Here is a 19551-nt window from a genome sequence, read left to right as displayed (position 1 = left end):
CACAGGAATGCAACCACTCCGACCATAATGAAGGAAGGGTCATGGATCAGATCCAAGGAACCCCATTGTACAGTAAAAGGATAGTCTAAGTTCAGGTTACTTCATGTGCCACAAAATCAAATGACAAAGGTGTGACTCTAGAAAGTGGAGAAAATGGTCTTCGGACGATGTCATAAAAGTGACAGGAGGTTAGTTTGATGCACAAGAGTATCAATCTTGCAATCCAGAGCTGTTCACAGGAAGACCTGAAAGACCAGTCCACAATAGGATTGGTGGACTAGAAGATGGAGATGTACAGACTATTATTCCTGCATGACTTTGAACAACTGCATGACCTTTCCCGTTAAATCCTTACTTCCTGTTATTTCACAATCCACATTTAAAACCAGTTAATGCTCCTATGGAAGGAGATGTAGTGTAATGACTCGGGTCTCGTGCTGGAACCAGCCTCTGCGCGCTCATATAGTGGGTTCCAGAATGTGACCAGAGTCTGAGAGAATGCTATGTTGTAAATGTGAAGGCAATTGCTGTATTGGCTGAGCAGAGGTTGCCTCACAGGTGGGGTCCTTCAATAAAGCCTCATGCCTCACCTTAAAGATGTGTGATCTCCGGTTATTACAACCTTGCCTCTGACCTGGGGTCAGCCCCTGTATCACAAGTTCAAATCCCAGCAGGGCTGATAGCCATTCTTCCTATGAAGGCCAATACACGGAGCAGCATTAAGGATCTCAAGAGTTCAGTGACAGTGCGCACACGAGTAGAGGCGGTAGCACTCGGGTACAGATCTGTCACTGACAAGTGACCAAGCAAGGCCAATTGAACTTAAACACCCCTGATAGCACGGTGTATTCGCTGCCAAACCCGTATCTGCAGACAGGGTTGATAAGCAGTCATGTGAAGGCAATTTTGTGACCCTGCACATAATGTGGTAATAGTTAAGAGATTGCAGTTCTACTGATAGTGCCATCTGATCTTAACAGAAAATGCATGGTGTACCCAATGGATCAAGCAAGGCTAAGAGAGAGATTGTAATTTCCTTGTGAATTACAACACACATTTTTAATGTTGCCTCTTTTAGCTTGTAGAAAATACCAATTATAATGTTGCTATGAAGTTATTTCCCCTGAAGTAGGGCTTATCCCTGAACATGGTGGGCTATAACTGGCTTATTTCATATTAATAAAAATTGCTTCTGTACCTATGTGATCGTGTAAAGAAAATTATGATAAAATAAATCTTAAGGATCCACAATTATTACTTTATAGCGATGCGAACTAAGACTGAAATAATAATAACCCAATCTTTAAAAAATATAAATAAAACATGTTCTTGTGCAATCAATTCACTTTTCGGGAGGTGCATTCTCACTTAATGATTGCACTAGTGTGCACATGGAGTATCCATCGTCCATTTTCTCTACACTTCAAATGTCAGCCAGTGGTCACTGGCTGTCTATCTTGCAGCAGCACACACAATTAGAAAACACGGAATAGAAAATTAAACAATTCATCAACTGATGGGCAACTAAGGCTGACTTCTGGTTCTCAGTTGATACCACTCGGGTGGGTTGATGTTCCTCTCATTAAGCGATGCTGCCAAATGCTTTCATGACTGCCACATGGCACATGTCATGTCTGACACCTATAGCCATGCCAGATTTTTAATCATCAACAGCACTTTGCTTTCTGGAACTTGTTGTTTGGTTGTTCCCATTATAAGCATAACAATAGACCTGCAAGGTCTTCAATGCACAGTAATGCTGGCTAAAACTCCAGGACTGGCTAAAAGTGGTACCCATGAAATGGGCATGCTTGGAAGCCATGTACGCTGTAGTGCAAAGGTTGACAGAGGTAAACCTTACCCTTATATCAGTGGTCTGCCACCTTTGGCTTTCCAGATGTTTTGGACTCCAACTACCAACAGCCCTATTCAGCATAGCCAATGTTGAGTGCTCATGGGAGTCGAAGTCCAAAACATCTGGAGGACACATTTTGTAGATCCCTGCTCTATAAAATGCTCAATATCTCGGGCTATGAACCACTTTCCAGCGGCACATCAGCACTGGGGCGAATGACCGAAGATTGCTTACTTGAGGGTGGTGAGTTCCGTGAGTGATGGCTGCGTCGCCTTGAGATAGCTCTCTCTCCGCGCTGCAATCTTTGGAGATGGCTTTGGGCTGCCGTCCGAGTCTCCACTGTCATCATCCCCCATGGCTTTGATGTAGCTGCCGCTGCGCATCCGTCGACATGGAATCTCGTCCTCTTTTCCAGTGGGGGTGTAACCACTCCATTCATCCTGAGGAACCTAGCAAAACAGCAACATCAGGGAGTTGAGCAAATCGTGCAGATTTTCTTCTTCATTTTTGATGTGCATACATTCACTTATTACAAAGTAACTGATGAACACTTTTAAAATCAAATCCCCCAATTCCCAGTAATTAAATATAACCCAGTTTGACCCAAGAAACTATGCGTATGGTATTATTTTGAGCATCTCAAGTAAGGAACAGCATCACTATAAACACATACTAGCATGTGTTTTCTTTTTTTTATTCCAATAGAGTGACCACAGGGTCAGCAACATCGCTGTGATGTATATGGACTCTCAGCACTTGCTCTGACATCAGCACTACGGTTTTCAGAGCAGAAACAAGACTGGCACCTGTGCAGTGAAATATAGCCTCTGAATGCCAGAAATAAAGAGGCCAGAGTGATTTGTGAAATCCCATTGAAGTATAAGGCCAGCACAGAAATGGTGATGTCAGACATGATGCCTATTGAACCAAAAACAGGCCTAAATCTCAAAGGAAAGAAAGTTGGCTTAAATCCCAGAATTCCAAAGAAATTTGCAATACATTTCAGCAAGGAAAAGAAAGACACATGATTTATAATGCTGTTTTACTAAATCCATGGAAAGCTGCACTTTTACTTAGAGACAGACATCAGCGTGTACAATATCTTTATGCAACATGAGACCATGATCCTGAAATCTTAATTGAAACCAAGCTTCTTGCAATTATAGGAAATAAAAGAACTTTCTGTTTCCCTCATCTTAATGACAGTATGCTAAGAGAAGTGCTCACTAGACTTTCAGAGTTTGAACATGTTTTTCCCATATAACTGCCCTATACGTATGGACAATCCAGAAGTGATACTCATGTATTTTGCAACAATTAAAGAAGTACATTACATATGGATGTAAGGCTCTGGTGCATTATAAAATGTGTGTGAGTTTAAAAGCATTGCTTGCAGAATTTTACGTGCAGCCGGTCATTTCTCCTAAAGATGAAACTTAACCTTCAAGACCTTTCCTCTGTTGGCCATGGAAAGGGTGGTCTAGTTGTCAACCATCAATCAGGGCCAATGCTTAAAAATATAGAAAGAAATACACTGCTTAGATTTAAACCACGGTGGAAACAGATAAGGCCATGCCTGTTCTTTCAGCAGAAGTGACCTTGAGGTCACACTTCCCATAAAATGTCCATTAGTGTTGCAGCTAGGGCCATTATAAGGCCAGGAAGGGAGGGGTGAACATAAACATGAGCCAGCCTCTGGTTGTTCACATGCTTAGCAACTTATGAGAACAAAGGAAAAGGCTGGAGTTTAGTTAATAGAAAAATACATATTATGGCATAAAAAGGGCAGCGTATGTGCCACAATGGTCATTCTTAATCGATTGTGTATGGCACAACCATGATGCATGCACCCATTTTTTAATGTTTTCATTTTTTTAATAATTTGTCCATGCACAGGGACAGATTTCATCCTAACCCTGTGATGGCTCCCAGTTATATAAAATTCATTTTTTCAAACCTTACAGGCACCCCGATTGGGTTCCTGCACGATAATCCCAGACAGGTCCTCCACTGACATCGGCAGCAACTAGTGTGGACACACTGTCCAGCCATTGCAGATTCATAAATATGCTGTGGCTTGCACAGGTAAGCCATTTTTGATACACAAGATGGTATGGTAAAACTATGATACCATTATTGATCGCTGTAGATGATTTTTGATACAGGCTGCTGATCATATAGATTGGACTTCAACTGTTGAAAGTATAAAGTCAAGTAAAGAGGACATCTAATACGCCATAGATTTCCTTCCTTCCACTTCCAATTCTTGAACGGTGCAGAGTTATTCACTGCGGCACAGTAAGAAAAATTAAACATTAATTGATTATACAAAGAAATAATGACACTTTCTTGCCTATTCGACAACCTTGAAACACTGAAACTACTCCATGTTTTTCATTTTGCAGGCAGCGCATATACTGAACAGGCTTTTCCCACAAGTCTTTTCGTCCTGATGAAGGTCCGTGCAAGATAGGCCCATACAGTAGCCTGTGAGGGCCAAAATACACCTATGTAGACTTCTCATATTTCACCCCCTTTGTCATTTGCCAATACTGTTCACCATTGTTCCAACACCATGTCTAGAAATTTTATTAACTGTTGTGACCCCTGTTGTTGTTTCCTTTTACAACAGTAGGTACGTTATTATTAATGTCAATGTGTACTAAAAATGTGATGAATTTCCTAATAATTGTGATAAAAACTCAAGGAAAGAAACATGTTGGGATTGTTTGTGGATGTAGTATGAATGTTTTTAAATGAGTGAGTAAAGACTGCTGGGTGAAAGAGATAAGGACTAGGGTTAACATTCTCAATTTAGATAAGTGTTAACCATAGATCTTTACCGAAAATTAATTTAATATGAAAATGTAATAATAATGATGAATTAATGGACCACAGTAGATTGTTGCAGTACAGTTACAATGGGTTATACATTTTATAATCTTTTTTATTGTTGTATGCACGCTTGATGTAGATGTGTATGCCTTTTTATGACATAACGTTTTAAATTGACAAATTAATAAATGGATATTTTTGATACTTTAAATGGGTATGTGAAGATTTAATGTTGAATAATACATACAGGCGGTAGACACGATTGGTTGAAGGGGAAACAAGTGACCCGGTGAATACATTATATAGTACTAAAAATTTGAGTAAACATTTCTCAAATATGTATGTTTTACAACACCATGCATTTGGTTCATGTCCAGCCATCAATGAAATGTTCTGTGTATTTCGTGTGCTACTAGACCAGTATGTCTCCACCTTTGAATATAAACATTTATTGAAAAAATGTTTGTCTACAATGTTATATTAATGATACTCTTGGGATAATCGAATAGGCAAGATTGACCCTGTTCATTTGTTTATTGACAATGGTCATTCCAGACATTTATTAAAGGTGACAGTAAACCCCTTTGAACCATGCCAAAATGAGTTTGGTGTGATAAACATAACTAAAGTTATTAATAAAAATTAGAGTTGGGCCTTCCCTTGATTCCGAGAGATTTGAAAGTTGGTGCAAGGGTGAAGGACAAAATTAACATGGGAACTATGAAGTGGCATATTTTTCACTGATACAGCTCCTGAGTAAATGGAGAGAAACTGTATCTCTGCATAGAAAGGGTGTGTTGCCTTCATACTAGCATCATCTGATTTGCTTAAAATGTAGTTCTTAAAAATATATACATACATGCAAAGATTTGAAAAATGAGGGTACTTGCCATGTTGATAGATCTTCAGAGTTGAAACAGGCAGAGCCCACATGTCAGCTTAGGATGACACAGCTTTCTCCTCCCACAGCTTTCCTAACTCAAACCCCTCATCTCGTTGTCCTATTAGCACACAGGTGGGAGGTGGGTAGAGAAAACCAACCAATCCTTTTCATGGGAATCATGACAAATTGTGATGTCATTTGCCCTATAAGTAGACCAGTTTGCATTAGAACTGGGCTTTTTTCCACTTATTTCGGGCAGTAACCTGCTGCTGAACTCTTGCAAGAAACATCCAAGCATAGAGGCTCCAAATCTTGCATTGGAGACAGGGACCAGGAGACATAGAAGCTGACTGGGACCCTCTTGGAAGATTCAGAGGACACTATCCTTGACTGACACCCTTGCTGTCCCACAGGTGCCCGGATGTTCCCTGATGCTCTTTACAAGGCCTCTCTTGTTTGTAAAACTATCCCCAAAGCCATAGATTGTGTAGGCCCTGCACTTTCAAGCATTGTTTTATTTATTTCCCCTAATTTATGTTTGGAGGGTGGGGGTTGTTTGGAGAAAAAGTATTATAACCAAATCAGCAATCACTGTGTGTCTTGAATTGTCCTTTTTCTGTAATGGTGGGTGATTTGAAAAGAAAGATGTGGGACATTGTGACTGCATATCTGAGTATTATCTCTGTATTGTTGCCATTAAGTAAGTCATTTTTGTTCTGGTGTTGCCACAGCATTGGTGGCTGAAGTAAGCCTGTTTCTCAAATTTGGTTTAAATTGATTAATACATCTGTATTCTTAATACACACTGCCCTGGTACCTAATCGATTGTGGCACCGGGTATTTCTTGGGATTGGGTGCGAGACGGGGTGGAGGCCTTTCCCAACTGAACCTTGACAAAAGAAGAGTGTGTTATGGTGCGCCACATTCATTGGGGGGAAGGAACTCCCTGAGTTGAGTGTGACCGCGTAATAAACTGCAACAAAACTGGGGGCTCATGCCGAGATTGGTAGAGAGTTTCCACTTGTGACAGTGCAGTAGCAGCGCCTATTCATTTAGGAGTAATTGCATTTCACTGGATGGAAAGTTGTGTTGCATTGTGAAGGTGCCATTCAGACCTGTACCCTGTGTTTCAGGGTGGTGTGCAGATAAAACAGTGTTGATTTGAGTGTCACTGTGAGTAGAAACTAAGCAGGAACAGGGTTGAGATTTTGCCCTTGCATAGAAAGCATATTAGGTGCAGAAGACATTTCAGAATGAGCACCATAGAAATCAATATGGCCAGGAAGCACCTTCTATCCAAATTGTTTATTAAAGGTGAATGGGTAGAACAGGAGCATGAAATGTGGCACGGTAGAATGATGCCAGAGGTTACCTCTGCAAAGTTGATATGTAGCAGGATATGGGCTGTTACATCAGGCCCTGACAGACTTTTATATGACACAGTCCAGCAGAGATGAGCAAATTAATATGCCTCAGCTAACAGCATATATGTACTTCCATATGATGATCATACCATACCAGGATAATGCAGACTCTATGCAAAACCAATCTGAGCTTTTGGATCAAGCACAGAGAGAGTTGAAACAATTAGAGGAAAAAGCGCAAAGGAGTCCAAATTCAGAGTTAAAATTAGAAAACGTCATTCAGCAGCTAAAAGATGAGTTAGTGACACAGCAGCAAGCAAATTTAGAGCGAGAGCTCAATTTTCTGCACAGAAAGAGGAGTATCAAGAAAGTGTTGGAAACTTGAGCGCGAGTCAACAAATATTTAGTGAGCAGGTTGCGCACAATAGAGCCTGTTTAGAGGACATTTTCGCATTTCAAATTCAGATTAAACAACTGAAAGATGAAAATAGCTAGTTGATCATTAGGGATGTCAATTCGTAGGTGGAATTTGATCCGATCCGCCAAAATCTGAGCACTTTGAAACAACAGAGAGAGCAGCTCAGGGAAGAGAATAGCAAATTGTATCAGGAGAAAAGTGCCCTGTGTCAGGAAGTGTGTCAGTTAAGGACGGACAAGGAGAAAAGTGAGTTAAGTTCTTAGGAACTGACTGACATGAGGATAGAAAATGAAAAATGAATGCAACATGTGAGGCAAGCAGAGTTTGACATAGAGCAGGCAACACAGGACAAACGTGCACAAAGGGAGGACATTAGTCTCCTGCAAAAGAAGAGGTCTGAATATGCCCAGACAATACAAGACTCACAGAAGGAAAATGAGACCCTTTGTGATGAGAACAAGGGACTTAGTGACCAAGTATTGGCACAAAATAAAGTGCTAGAAGTTACTCAAGCCCTGGTATCAGAGTTGAAAACTGAGGCCTCCATATATCAACAAGAGATAGGGGCAGAGTAAAACAAATGTGAGGAAATAGCCAAATACAAACAGGCTTTGAAGCACCCTGACCAGTTAGAGTATAGAAAGGCACCCTCTGATCACAGAGTGATTACCTCTTTACCAGGGACCGCAAGCCAACTCACCACCATATATGCGCGGGGCGCTGCTAACGTCATGTCTGCCAGCTTTCAAGAACAGGGAAACGTGAGGCAGCTGGACTCAACCAGGCCTAGTCCAACTGAGCCGGAAGGCCAGTCCTTATCAGATATTGATGGGTATTCATCCCTACCCAGATTTAAAAATACCCTAGCACATACTTCTGACCAGGAGGGCTCCTATGATGAAAAGATCAGGGAGTTAGACTGGCAGAAACGAAAGTTACAAAGGGACCACATGGTTGGCTTTGCAGACAAAAAAGAACCAGAGTCCAGGCCTCAAAGGAGTATTTTAAAAACCTTCACATATTTAGGGAGGTGGGGGAATTCTCCACCATACTCGGAAGAAGGGATGAGGAAGAGGAGCACTCCCCTGTGCGAAAAGGGGAGTACAAGGGAAGTAACCCTGAGAGCCCACAGCACCACAGGGGAGAAGAGACCAGACCTCGCCATTCTGGGAGGGGTTCTCAGTCTCAGAGAGGTAGGGAGCACCTAGAGGACAGGGAGTAGTGGACAACCAATAGTAGTAGAACTGAGTCAGAGGGTGAGTGCACTCAGGTGCAGCAGAAAAAAAAGTCTGCCAAGCAGAAGAAAGGTCTTGTGAAAGACCCACTTCAGCAAATAAAGGCCATAAAGAACTTATTGACTCCCTACCACAGGAATGCCAAATACACAGTATGGGAGCATCTAGAACTGTATGATCAAATGATGCCTTCATTTGATATCAAGAATGATAAAAAATCTATGGAGTTCGTCAAATGGACATTCTCCCTGGAAGATTCCAGCTTCTTTGCATGGCTGGACGATCAATATCAACAAAGATGGTACACCTATAAGGCGGCTATCTTAAAACATTTCTCAGTTCACAGGAACCCTCAGGAGGCCTGCAAGGCGGCCTACAACTTGCAGTGTGGAGACGACCAAGGACCTAGAGAGTTTGTGCAAGAGCTCAAATGGGCATCTGCACAGACCTCTAGGCGATTGAAAAGCAATAGCCATGAGTTCATTAACACTTCCATGCGCTCCCGAAATACATTATGACCCAACTGGTAAGGGACTTCCTTATGCCTAGGACCCTGGATTGGGTGATAGAACAGGCCACCCAGATTTATGAAGTATAAAAGCCCTGTGAAAAATTATCCTAAAAACCCCAAACCATCAACCACACCTGCTGCTGCAAAGGTGGCAGAGGTGAAAAATGCCCCCATCTTGGACTTGGAAATTGGGGGGCCTAAAAATACTCCTCTCGCTAACACTAATAAGCAGAATGAGAGGCAGAGGAGACCCTCTGATCCACCACAATCGGGTGGTAGCCAGGGAGGGTATCCAACCAGCGCTCCATCTGACCCTGCCACCTATATCAGCCCTAGATACAACAGACCCATCTTGGGGTATGTATGGACTCCCCCAGCACAAGGGGAAACCCAATCCGGTAAGTACTGCCCCAGGAAACCTTCCTCAAAAACCTTCCTCAAACATTCCCTCAGAACGTCCCTCAGGAGGGAAGAAATACTCCACCCCAACCTAAGTTTCTTTCCCAGCTACCCTTCAAACCCCAATTTCCAGAACAATCCTCCTCTCTCTCCCCGCTTTCAAGACAATAGATTCGCCAATCAGGGATAAGGGAGATCAAAGATGGGGGTTATCAGGGAAGCTCTCAATACCTGAGCTACTCTGGGAGAAGGGACAGCTATCCTTTCTGGGAGCAGCAAAGGTATGAATCCAGACCCCCTACCAACCAAAAAGGATGTCTTAACTGGAGCGCCAGGTCTAACATTTGACACAAGACCTAGGATGCATGTTGAGAGCTCAGTAGAGCCCTCAAATGGAAATTGATGCCCAGAACAGCTTGACACCCGGGTCTGGTTCCCCGGAGCAATGACGGGAAGAAACCTCCGACAACCAACAGGTTCCAGATGAGGTGGCGGGGGTGGGGAAGCGAGATGCAAAGCCCCTGGAATCCTCTGAACCTAAACACAAATCTCCTACTCACGAAAAGTTGGAACCTAGGGAACACAGGGTAAGTAAGAGAAGTCAAGAGCAAAAGAGAACCCGCTTTGTGGAGGAAGTCTGCATCATCCTGTTCGAAGGGGAAGAATCCATGGAGGATTCAGGGAAGAAAATCTTCCCCTTCAGGGATGGAGGGATCCCTCCCAAGGAGAAATGGGTCTCAAAAGACCATTAACGTAGACTGTGTAAGTATGGGGACTGACCCAGAGCAACCAGTTCTTAAACCCCAACAATGTAATCCAGATGACCCTGAAAGCAATGAGGGGTCCTCCCCCCGAAACAGGTTTGGGTAAATGTCTGCAGGCAAATGTAGACAGCAAAGAATCAGGGGAGAATGGGGTCTTCCCAATCCCACAGATATTTGGGTGCAAAATCTCCTTTACAGAGAGGGAGAGGGGGAGAGGGATCGCGAGAAAGAGAGGGAGAGTGCAAGAGAGCGAGAAACAGAGAGAAAGAGAGTGCAAGAGAGAGACTTTAATAGGAGGGGCTCTTACCACAGAGGCCCGTCCTCCCAGAAAAACAACATGAAATCTAGTAATAACCAATCAGTGGAACACTTCAATAATGAAGATATCTGGAATCTCCTGGGGTAGACAGTCTATATGAATGAACCACTGAATAATTCAGTCAAACTTGTTCAATTCTATGCAGAGCCACAGGCCCATACAACTGACCTGGTCACATGATTACGCCACATTCTTCTCTCCATTTGATCTGTAGTTTTTAACCTGATCTTATTGGTATTTGTTTATATTGAGGTGGTCATTCAATTCTCATTGATTTCACATGTGTGATGTTGACCACTCTTATTCAGACGCAAGAAAACGCAGCAGTGCAAGCACACAATTATAATCTAGAACTGATTGGCAAAGCTCCAACCAGAGAGAAAAGAGCTCCCATGTTATAGTAAGTTATTTACTCTGCTTTTAGGTTAAGTCGTTTTACTGAGGAACTTTCACAGCAGATTTGTTTTACTGCAATTTTTTGGTCAATGATTGTGGCAAAATGCAGGGCGGGGTTGGTTGAAGCAATATCAGAGGGGGAGAGGTTGGGGTGGACAGGGGGCTTGGGGCTCTCCTGCTGAATTTTGAAGCAAAAAAATCAGTCCAATTGCAGTAACAAGTACCACAGTGAAATTTCTTCAGTAAGAACACACATAACCATGTTTTTGTACTTTGAGGAATCACTATGTTGTCATATATTTGGGTGGGCGATAGGCTTTGTGCTGAAGGACAGTGTGAAGTCCGTGACAATTCATAGAGAAAAGGCCGGTGAGTCTATACCCCTTAATTAGGTATTGCTACTGCTACAATGCTATTTGGCTCACCTCCAGCATGGTCCAAAGGAGACGAGCATATGGACCACCCTTGAAAGAATCAAAGACGGAGATAGAACATGTATTTTCTGCGTAAAGCACAGGCGGCACTATCCAAAAGATGCTGTAAATTATTTAATTGCAATGTGATTATTTGAAACACAGACAGTGAACACGTCCACCCGAAGTAGACTGAATTTATCAGACAGCCAGTTAGTATGTGAGCGGGTTTTAAATTACCTTTTGGTCCTTGCTTTGACCTCTGATTTGATGCATCGATCGACTGCTCACTGTTGCTGCCTGGCCGGAAGCAGGAAACCACAATGCACCCAAAAGGCTGTGTTTTGTCATATTGCGCCATTTCTTGCCGCACGTTGGGGACGGAGTGAAGCATGCAGTACTTGGCCATGGAGCAAACGTTTTTTTTTATTTTACTTTTGCTGTGGTAAACTTTAAGATCTTAAAGCAACTCTGCCATTAACTGTTTTAAATATCACTGACTAACCATAGCTGACAGGGTAGGACGAGGGCAAAAACATAGGTCCAAACACGAAAAACACGAAAAAAGTGGCTCACATTAATGGATGGTAATTTGTGAATATTCAAGAAAATCTATGCCTGCAGTACATTTTTGGAGAAAATATGTGGTAAATTGTGCATTGTTATGAACATTGTGTCAGTAACATTGATTAAAAACACCAGTTTCTCAGTGCACCAGGCCTTCAAAATGGCCACCATTGACTAACAAAACCAGCCCAAGTTGCCCTATTTGGCCAGCTTTTCGGGTACTGCCTTATTGGCCTGTAGACCATGTGGCCGAATGCATGTGAATGATTGGCACCCTTGTGGAACGCCGGTGTGTGAGGGCAGCTCCGTGTGCATGAGTGGCCCGAGAGGGAAAGTTATTGGAGATGGGAGAAAATGTATTAGCTGGTGGTTGCCTTTAATTGAGTCTCATAGCTGTTCATGTAGCTATTCCTGTAAGAATGGTTTGTCAATGATTGCAAAAATATAGCAGGCAGATAGCAGAGTCTTTCTTTGTGCATGAACATTTGCAAACTATGGTGCCATCTGTCACAATGTCGAGTGGAATCTCACACACAGGCCAGAGACAAAAACATTTCTTCACAATTCCTTATTAGAAGTATCTTACAGGGAAAACCAAATCAAATTGCTGCAACCGTAATATTATTTAGAAAGGATAGGTGTATTGTGATACAACAAGATGCTCTCAACCATATAAACAATGTGAGATACTTTGTGAAGTAACAATGCAAGATCATTAAAAATACACCTTTCCAACATTTTGGTTTACATTACTTTAAAAGGAGCTCATATATTGGAAACACCACAATTAGTTTCTCTGTAAGCATAGCATAGTGTTGTATGCTAGAGTTTTCATAACATACCTGCTCCCACCGATATATAGTACACAATATATAGTACACAACGAAACTAGAAAGAATTGGCGCGGACACAAAGGTCTGACAACCCAACTGCATTGTGGGATATAGGAAAGGGCTCAGGGCTGTTACTGGACGTGTATGCCACAGGAAAAGGGGGTGATAGCTATTCACACCCTGGGGCTCCCTTTGGAATGCAATAAAAGTCACTGTTTTTTTAATGACAGGAGAAGGACTCTGTGCATACTGCACACTCCCACTCTCCTCTAAAACACTGATGGCTATCGCCCCACTAGATAGAAAATGTACCAAGTACCTTCCTATTTCTATGCCAGGCCTCGCATGGATAGAGAAGGAGTGTGGATCGGAGCCAGAAGCCGGTAAATCGTTGAGGCAGGGGAGAAGGCGGGGTGGAGGTTTTGGGATGATGTGGGGGCCATAGCAGTTGCGAATCGGTTGTGGGTGGGGCTACGGCAGAGACACAAAACAAAATGGAGGCAACAAGTGACAGGTGAAACACCTGCGAACACCTGCAGTTTCCGCCCGTGTTTCCAGCCACCTGATCGGGTGAGCAGCCTTCCCCAGGTGGAAATCTGAAATCAGAATTTTTAAATTATTAGTGCTGTTATTTATCTCCATTTATGTATGAAAAATCGATCTTATAAAAAAGACACCGTGTTGGTAATGCCCTTCTAAAATACATTGCTAAACATAACTAACCAAGTTCCCATCAGATATCTGTGCTTTTCTCTAAAGTTCTGTATGTATGAGGATCATAATTCCATATCAAATGTTATCTCAATGTTTATACCTAATCTGCTTTATTGCGTGATTTCATAGACCTTTCCTTTGGATGTAATGGCATAAAAGAAACACTGGGAAAGGAAACAGTACCCACCAACTTCCAGTCAAAAGACAATGCTTTGATTAAATGCGGTTTCTTTCTTGCTTGGTTAGCATTTACAAACAACAAATTACCTCAATAGAAGCTTATTATGGAAACAACGAGATTGTTGGCACATCCCTAAACCACGGTTGAATATTTTAGTCTCTTTGCATATGGCCACATGTCTACAAGTAAGGTTGGACCACCACAGCACTCTTCCTCAAGATTATCCAACGTACAGAGAACTTCAACAATGATGTTTGCTGGCTCCCTGCCTTTTTAGTTTGTATGTGTCCGATAGGGCGGCATGTCTACCTAGCTCATCCTTTGCTGCTTATAGAGTTAAAGATTTAAAAAATATTTTGGCTAGCTTATGCGGATGACATGATTTTACTAGACCAAAGTACTGCTCGTACCTTATTAATTCCACCATCCAATATACGGATAAAAAGTACCTAATGATAAATTCAACTAAAACAAACATTTAAAGATTCCAGAGCAAGTCTATAAAGACATACAAATTCACCTGGAAAATCGGCACAACTCCGATTGAACCTGTAGCTCAATTAAAATATTTGGCTTTTATCTCGATTCCATGTACAAAAGATCATTTTGTTTTCAAGGTTACTGGTGAAAGATGCTACATTTGTCTTTCAAATGAAGCAGATTAACAAAGTGTATTGTAGATTTTCGATTGTACAATTTATCAATTTTTATAAAACAAAAATACTACCATCCCTTCTGTATGGACAGGAGATTTGCCACCTGTCATGTGAATCAATCATCTTAAATCTTGAAAGCAAAATTTGGAAGAACTTTTTGGCCCTACCAAATTGTGTGCCTATCTCGATTATTCTACGTAAATTGGGCTTGATTTCACTCAATGGCTGGCTGAAATGGAACATTTGAACCTTTGATAGATTATTACTTGTTGCCTCTCATAACTCGTTGTTCTGTGATTTTAGAAACATTATTTTACAACAGAAAGTTGGTCCTATCTACGATTTTATGACTAGCAGTGACTTTTTTTTTTTTTTTATAAAAGACCAATGTGATTCAATTAAATGAACTAGGACCTATGCACATTATAACCACATCCCTAAATTATATAAACATTTGGGAACACTTCTGAGATACTTGAGTACATTTCTAAATACGTATTGGAGGTCTCAATTTTTGAGGTTTAGAATACAACTCGTTCCAATGGGAGAAATTATGGCCTTCTGCTCAAAATTGGCTATATTGGAACAAGATTGCGGTGTCTGTTGGCAGCCCAATTCTAGCCAAACTCTAAAATAGCTGATGATTACGTGTCTTACGCTACACAATCTATGAATTACGTTATTCAGGACTTTAGTTAACTCAGAGGATTGGCTGTTGTAACACGACGTTTGGTTACCTTTATCTAGTGGGAATGAAATTCCATTAACAATTGCAGTATTAAAATTCGTACACAGAATTAATCTTATTGCTATTAGAGGGTAGGCTTCTTTTTTATGTATGTTATCTCAATGAATTTCTTAGGCATGTGTTTCTGATCTATTCTATGTTAAGCCCTTTTGTGGCAGTCTGCACTGGCATTAGCACTTTTTCAATACACTTTCCTAACTTTGCTATAATCTATCCGCTTAAAAATTAACTGCTGTGACCTGTTAAAGCAATTTAGAGAATGGTATTTGTATTGTCTGTGATCTTTTAGTAAATGCTTTTGTGTGAGGTTTACTTATTTAAACAGATACACAATAAATACAATTAAAAAAATACCCTAAATATAAGATATAGTTGATAATTTCCTCTCCCCCCTTTGCCTCAGAGTGTAGTGATACCACATTTTTATGATGCTGCTTTGTGACTTAAGAATCTGGAGTTTTTCTTGAACCTTTGTGCAATGGACCAATACTTACTAGAGAGGATATCTGCCACGGTACCCAGGGTTTACAGGGAAATGTGCCACAGAATCAACCAAGAAACCTGTACCCCAAATAGTTTTTCATGGAGGTTTTCACAAAAATGAGTTCTAGTTTGTGGCACAACTTTTTTCACGATCTTCCTTCCCCATGTGAAAACATTTAGGGCCAAATAATGTATACCCTGAGTGCAGGGAAATGCATATGTTTGAAAAGTGGCTTTTCATAAAGTCAAGCAATCACTGAACCAATTTATCTGCAGTTACCATTTGTGTGCCATAGCGGGACTACGCTCAACCTAAGGTCTTCAGAAGGTGTGCGGCTCACTGTGCCAGCAGTGTGTCACCTGGCTCCGCTGGACAGTGCCTTCTTGAGTGCCAGTCATTCTGTAGGTTCCGTCCCCTGCACTAAGATGCATACATGCATTTATACTCTTCTCGACTCGCTGTAAGATCCAATTTCTACAAATGGGTTCTCTTGCAAAATTGTCTACCTTTTAATCCTTTTGTGGTGTTTTAGAATACTTCTTTTGTATAGCGTCTCTCACCTTAGGGGGCTTTGATTTGGAGTTGGGTACGGCGGCTCCCTCAGTGCCCCCCATGCAGTCCGTGCTGTGCTGGACTCTGTTTCACACTTGTCAGGTATGGGAAGCTGGTTTTTCAGGATCTAATACATGCCTTCAGTTCTTCAATAAACTCCCCGGTAGATTACTTGATTAATACATCTATTGGTCAATCATATATTTTCCTAAAATCAGTTTGTGTATTGATGTAAACTCTTTGCAGATTTTGCATAAAGAATTACGATGCCGGTCTGCAACTGATGGTCCACACCCTCACTCCCCATGATCTAATTCTCTGTAACATGTGAACAGGTGGGCGTGGCACGCAAAGAAAATGGAAATGGTGCGTCCTTAACAGCAGTGTGCAATCAGTATGGTGGTGTAGTGTGCGTTAGTATTTGGCACATAAATTCAACTCAGAACACAATCCAAATGCCGGTTGCTATGATGCCCTAGCATAGTTGATAGGGGAAATGCATATGGCCCATTGGACAGCCTGAATGGCAATATAATGTAGGGAGCAAGAGCGGAGTAACATATTGGTCACTACTTGTAGCCACTAAATCCTACTAAAAAAAGGGCCACATTGCTTTTCTAACAATTAAAGTGATCCAATTTTGTTTTTATTTTTATAGTTACATTCTTTTTTTACCTACACAGTAGTGAAAGCCCCTCTAAATTGTGCATAGCCTTATATAGAGATTTAACCTCTCCCTATGCAGGAAATATCCCCATTTCTCCAGCTTTGGCCAAATCCAAGTATGTGCCTCTTTGCCTATAGGTTATCCTTTGCTTGTCTGTATGTCAACTTCTTTCGCTTTCTAGCTTAGTTTTATGCCGGCAATCTCCCTGAGGGTGTGTATCTCTGTGGCGCATAAGAGGGTAGCTTTACCTTTGTTGGGTCTTTTGTGATCTCACTGTGTGACTTTCTGTGTTTACTTTGCTCTCACTTTTTGAACTGCCTTGATGCATTCTTCCCTTTTCTTTCCTCCATTTTATTTTTCTCACAAATGAGTTTCACAGGGACTTGGGAGGGATGCAGTGAATGAGGAATTGGGGAGTGACACAGTATGGATCATTTCAACTAATAGAAGCAACCGCATGACATTTAATTTGTCCCGACCAAATATCTCCCCAGCCACCTTTGACAGCGGAGCACTGCACATCTGAGTCATGGCTCATCGGGATGCTGTGGGCGGCGGCTGTGAGAGAGACGAAAATAAATAGGCATAGTATTGTACCCAGAGGCATCTCAGCGGTTAGTAATCACCATAATACTAGTGGCAGTGCTCCTGCTAGAGAATTCTAAATAGAGTTTTCTACAACAGAAACCAAGGCGTATGACTTGAAAAGACAGCACTTCTCTGATAGACTAATTAAGATTTGTAAGGAAGTTATTAGCAGACCTTCGAGCAGGAAATGGTGGAGCAAATTAAACACTAAGCGGGGACAATTGACCATTGGCCCGCAAACCCTAAATCTGAATGTGTCCTGAGATTTCAGTCAGATTTATCTTTAAAAGGTTGAACTTCTCATGTGCATCATCTGGACCATGACCTCTAGTCACGGGTGTGTTGATCTGAGGCAAACTCGAATTGTGAGAATTTCAATGATTTTAGGGAGGTTCCAGCTAAAGAAAAAGTGGAGGTGGTTTAGACAGTTGGAAATGTTGTAAACAAGGGGTGAAAAGCTCAGAGGAGCTCATACAAATGAAACCATATCAGTTTCAAGGGTAATTAGAAGCAGGTTAGCTATTTATGCATAGTTATTGAAAGCCTGCAATGAACTAAAAACAAGGTTTTCAAACACTGTACATGAAGTGGCAGTGCTTGCTTTGTACTTGCGCAGACCAACTGCCAAACTGCTTTTAATCAGCCTTGAAAGTGACATTCTTTTTTTTATTAGACCATGGCAAACAGAGGGGATTTGTAAAGGAAACATTCCAAAGAAAACAGGGTTCCGGATTGTACAACCGTTGTGCTGCACTATGCCATACAGGAAATGCCCTCTTCTGAAGTTGATTACATGATTATCGCTGAGTTGGGGACTAACTCCTAATATTGCTTTAAGAAACAATTCCGTGCATGGTGTGCGCAGAATACCAATAGAACCTTCCGGCACATACAAAATCAGTTGCTTGCGTGTGTAATTGATCTTCGGTTTTGACCTTTAATGGGTAGCGAAAAGCTAGAAACAATTTGCTGTTTGGGGACATAATACCTCATGAACTTTAGTAGGTACCTCGAACCTCATTTTTGACCATTGAATCACTTCAAATCTCCAAATCTCGCCAGCTGCCTTGAACTTCCCCAGAGATTAGAGGTTTGCACGGGGATTCATGGTGATTGGAGAACAACCACAAAGGTTTTTCGAACTATCTTGATCTTTGGGAAGAATGTTTGGGGGGCCATGTACTTCTCTTTGGGAAGGTCGCCCAGGATCACAGTCCACAAACACGCATGATTGTTCACGGCGATGCAGCTATAATTCAGAGGAGTACAGGTAGTGTGCACATGTCCAAAGGAAATGGACAAAAGAGAACCATATTGGATTCATGGCCGAATCAGACTATGCACGTTTCCTATCTAGGGCAGTAAAAGAGAAAATACATATTCTTTTTAACATCCTTGTCCTTGTTAACAAAATGGTACAGCAAATATAGATTCTGTGACTCCTCACCCTGAATTGAAAATACTTCACATTTTGATAGAAACTTAAAACCCGGAGAAACACGTCAGCTGTTGCTTTTATTCAATGCCAAGTTGGCTTTGGTGTTCTGTGCTAATCCAAATGCCGAAATGCATTTCCTGGAATGATTAATGACTGTAATTCTCTGCCAGTTTTGAGACATTTGAACAGGAATAGTGTATCACTATCGGAATGATGCTTTCCACGTGCAATTCTTGCTTCCTAAACAATAATTTTTGCCATTTTTGTATCTCATTTCACCATACATAGGTAGCTCCTCCTGATGAATGTGGAGGAGGCACTGCACGCTTTACAGCTCACATACTTTCTGCACCATGTCCTCGCCCCACTTAGGCACCCAGAAATATCAGAATCCCCAGCGGTGGGCTACCTGTTGGCAGGCCACACCCTCAGCAGTGCCAACTTTCATCACTTGGCTTTGCTCCTCCACTCGCCGGCACTCACTTTGCTCGATCCAACCGGTGTGGCCATTGAAAACATCTGCCATTTCCTCGTTCAGAGCATACATTTAAACCTAAGGTCGGACACATATTGTTGTTTGCTCTTTGCTCCAATCCAGTCGACAGGTCTGGCTCCAGAGAACAGGCTTGGACAGCAGGCCTCAAATGAAGATGGCTCACAGGCCTCCCTATAGAAGTTGGACTGTCGCTATGCAAAAGGTCTGGCAGGTTGGCTGTTTCCACAAAGCTGGC

At 41.8% G+C, this 19551-nt stretch overlaps 1 protein-coding gene across 8 annotated transcripts in view; it reads right to left on the bottom strand.

Moving 5' to 3' along the window:
• Positions 1-19551, bottom strand: part of DLGAP1 (DLG associated protein 1) — a 2039252-nt gene that overhangs the window by 744353 nt on the left and 1275348 nt on the right. For all 8 annotated transcript variants that reach the window (XM_069620841.1, XM_069620846.1, XM_069620840.1 and 5 more), the window contains one exon: positions 2090-2304. In XM_069620841.1, the coding sequence (XP_069476942.1) occupies positions 2090-2304 (215 nt within the window). The remainder of the gene's footprint in view (positions 1-2089; positions 2305-19551) is intronic.

Source organism: Ambystoma mexicanum, chromosome 5q, assembly GCF_040938575.1.
Source record: "Ambystoma mexicanum isolate Mex_15411 chromosome 5q, UKY_AmexF1_1, whole genome shotgun sequence".
NCBI classification, from domain to species: Eukaryota; Metazoa; Chordata; class Amphibia; order Caudata; family Ambystomatidae; genus Ambystoma; species Ambystoma mexicanum.
The sequence above is the reverse complement of the archived record's forward strand: the minus strand, read 5'-3'. Positions and strand labels throughout refer to the sequence as shown.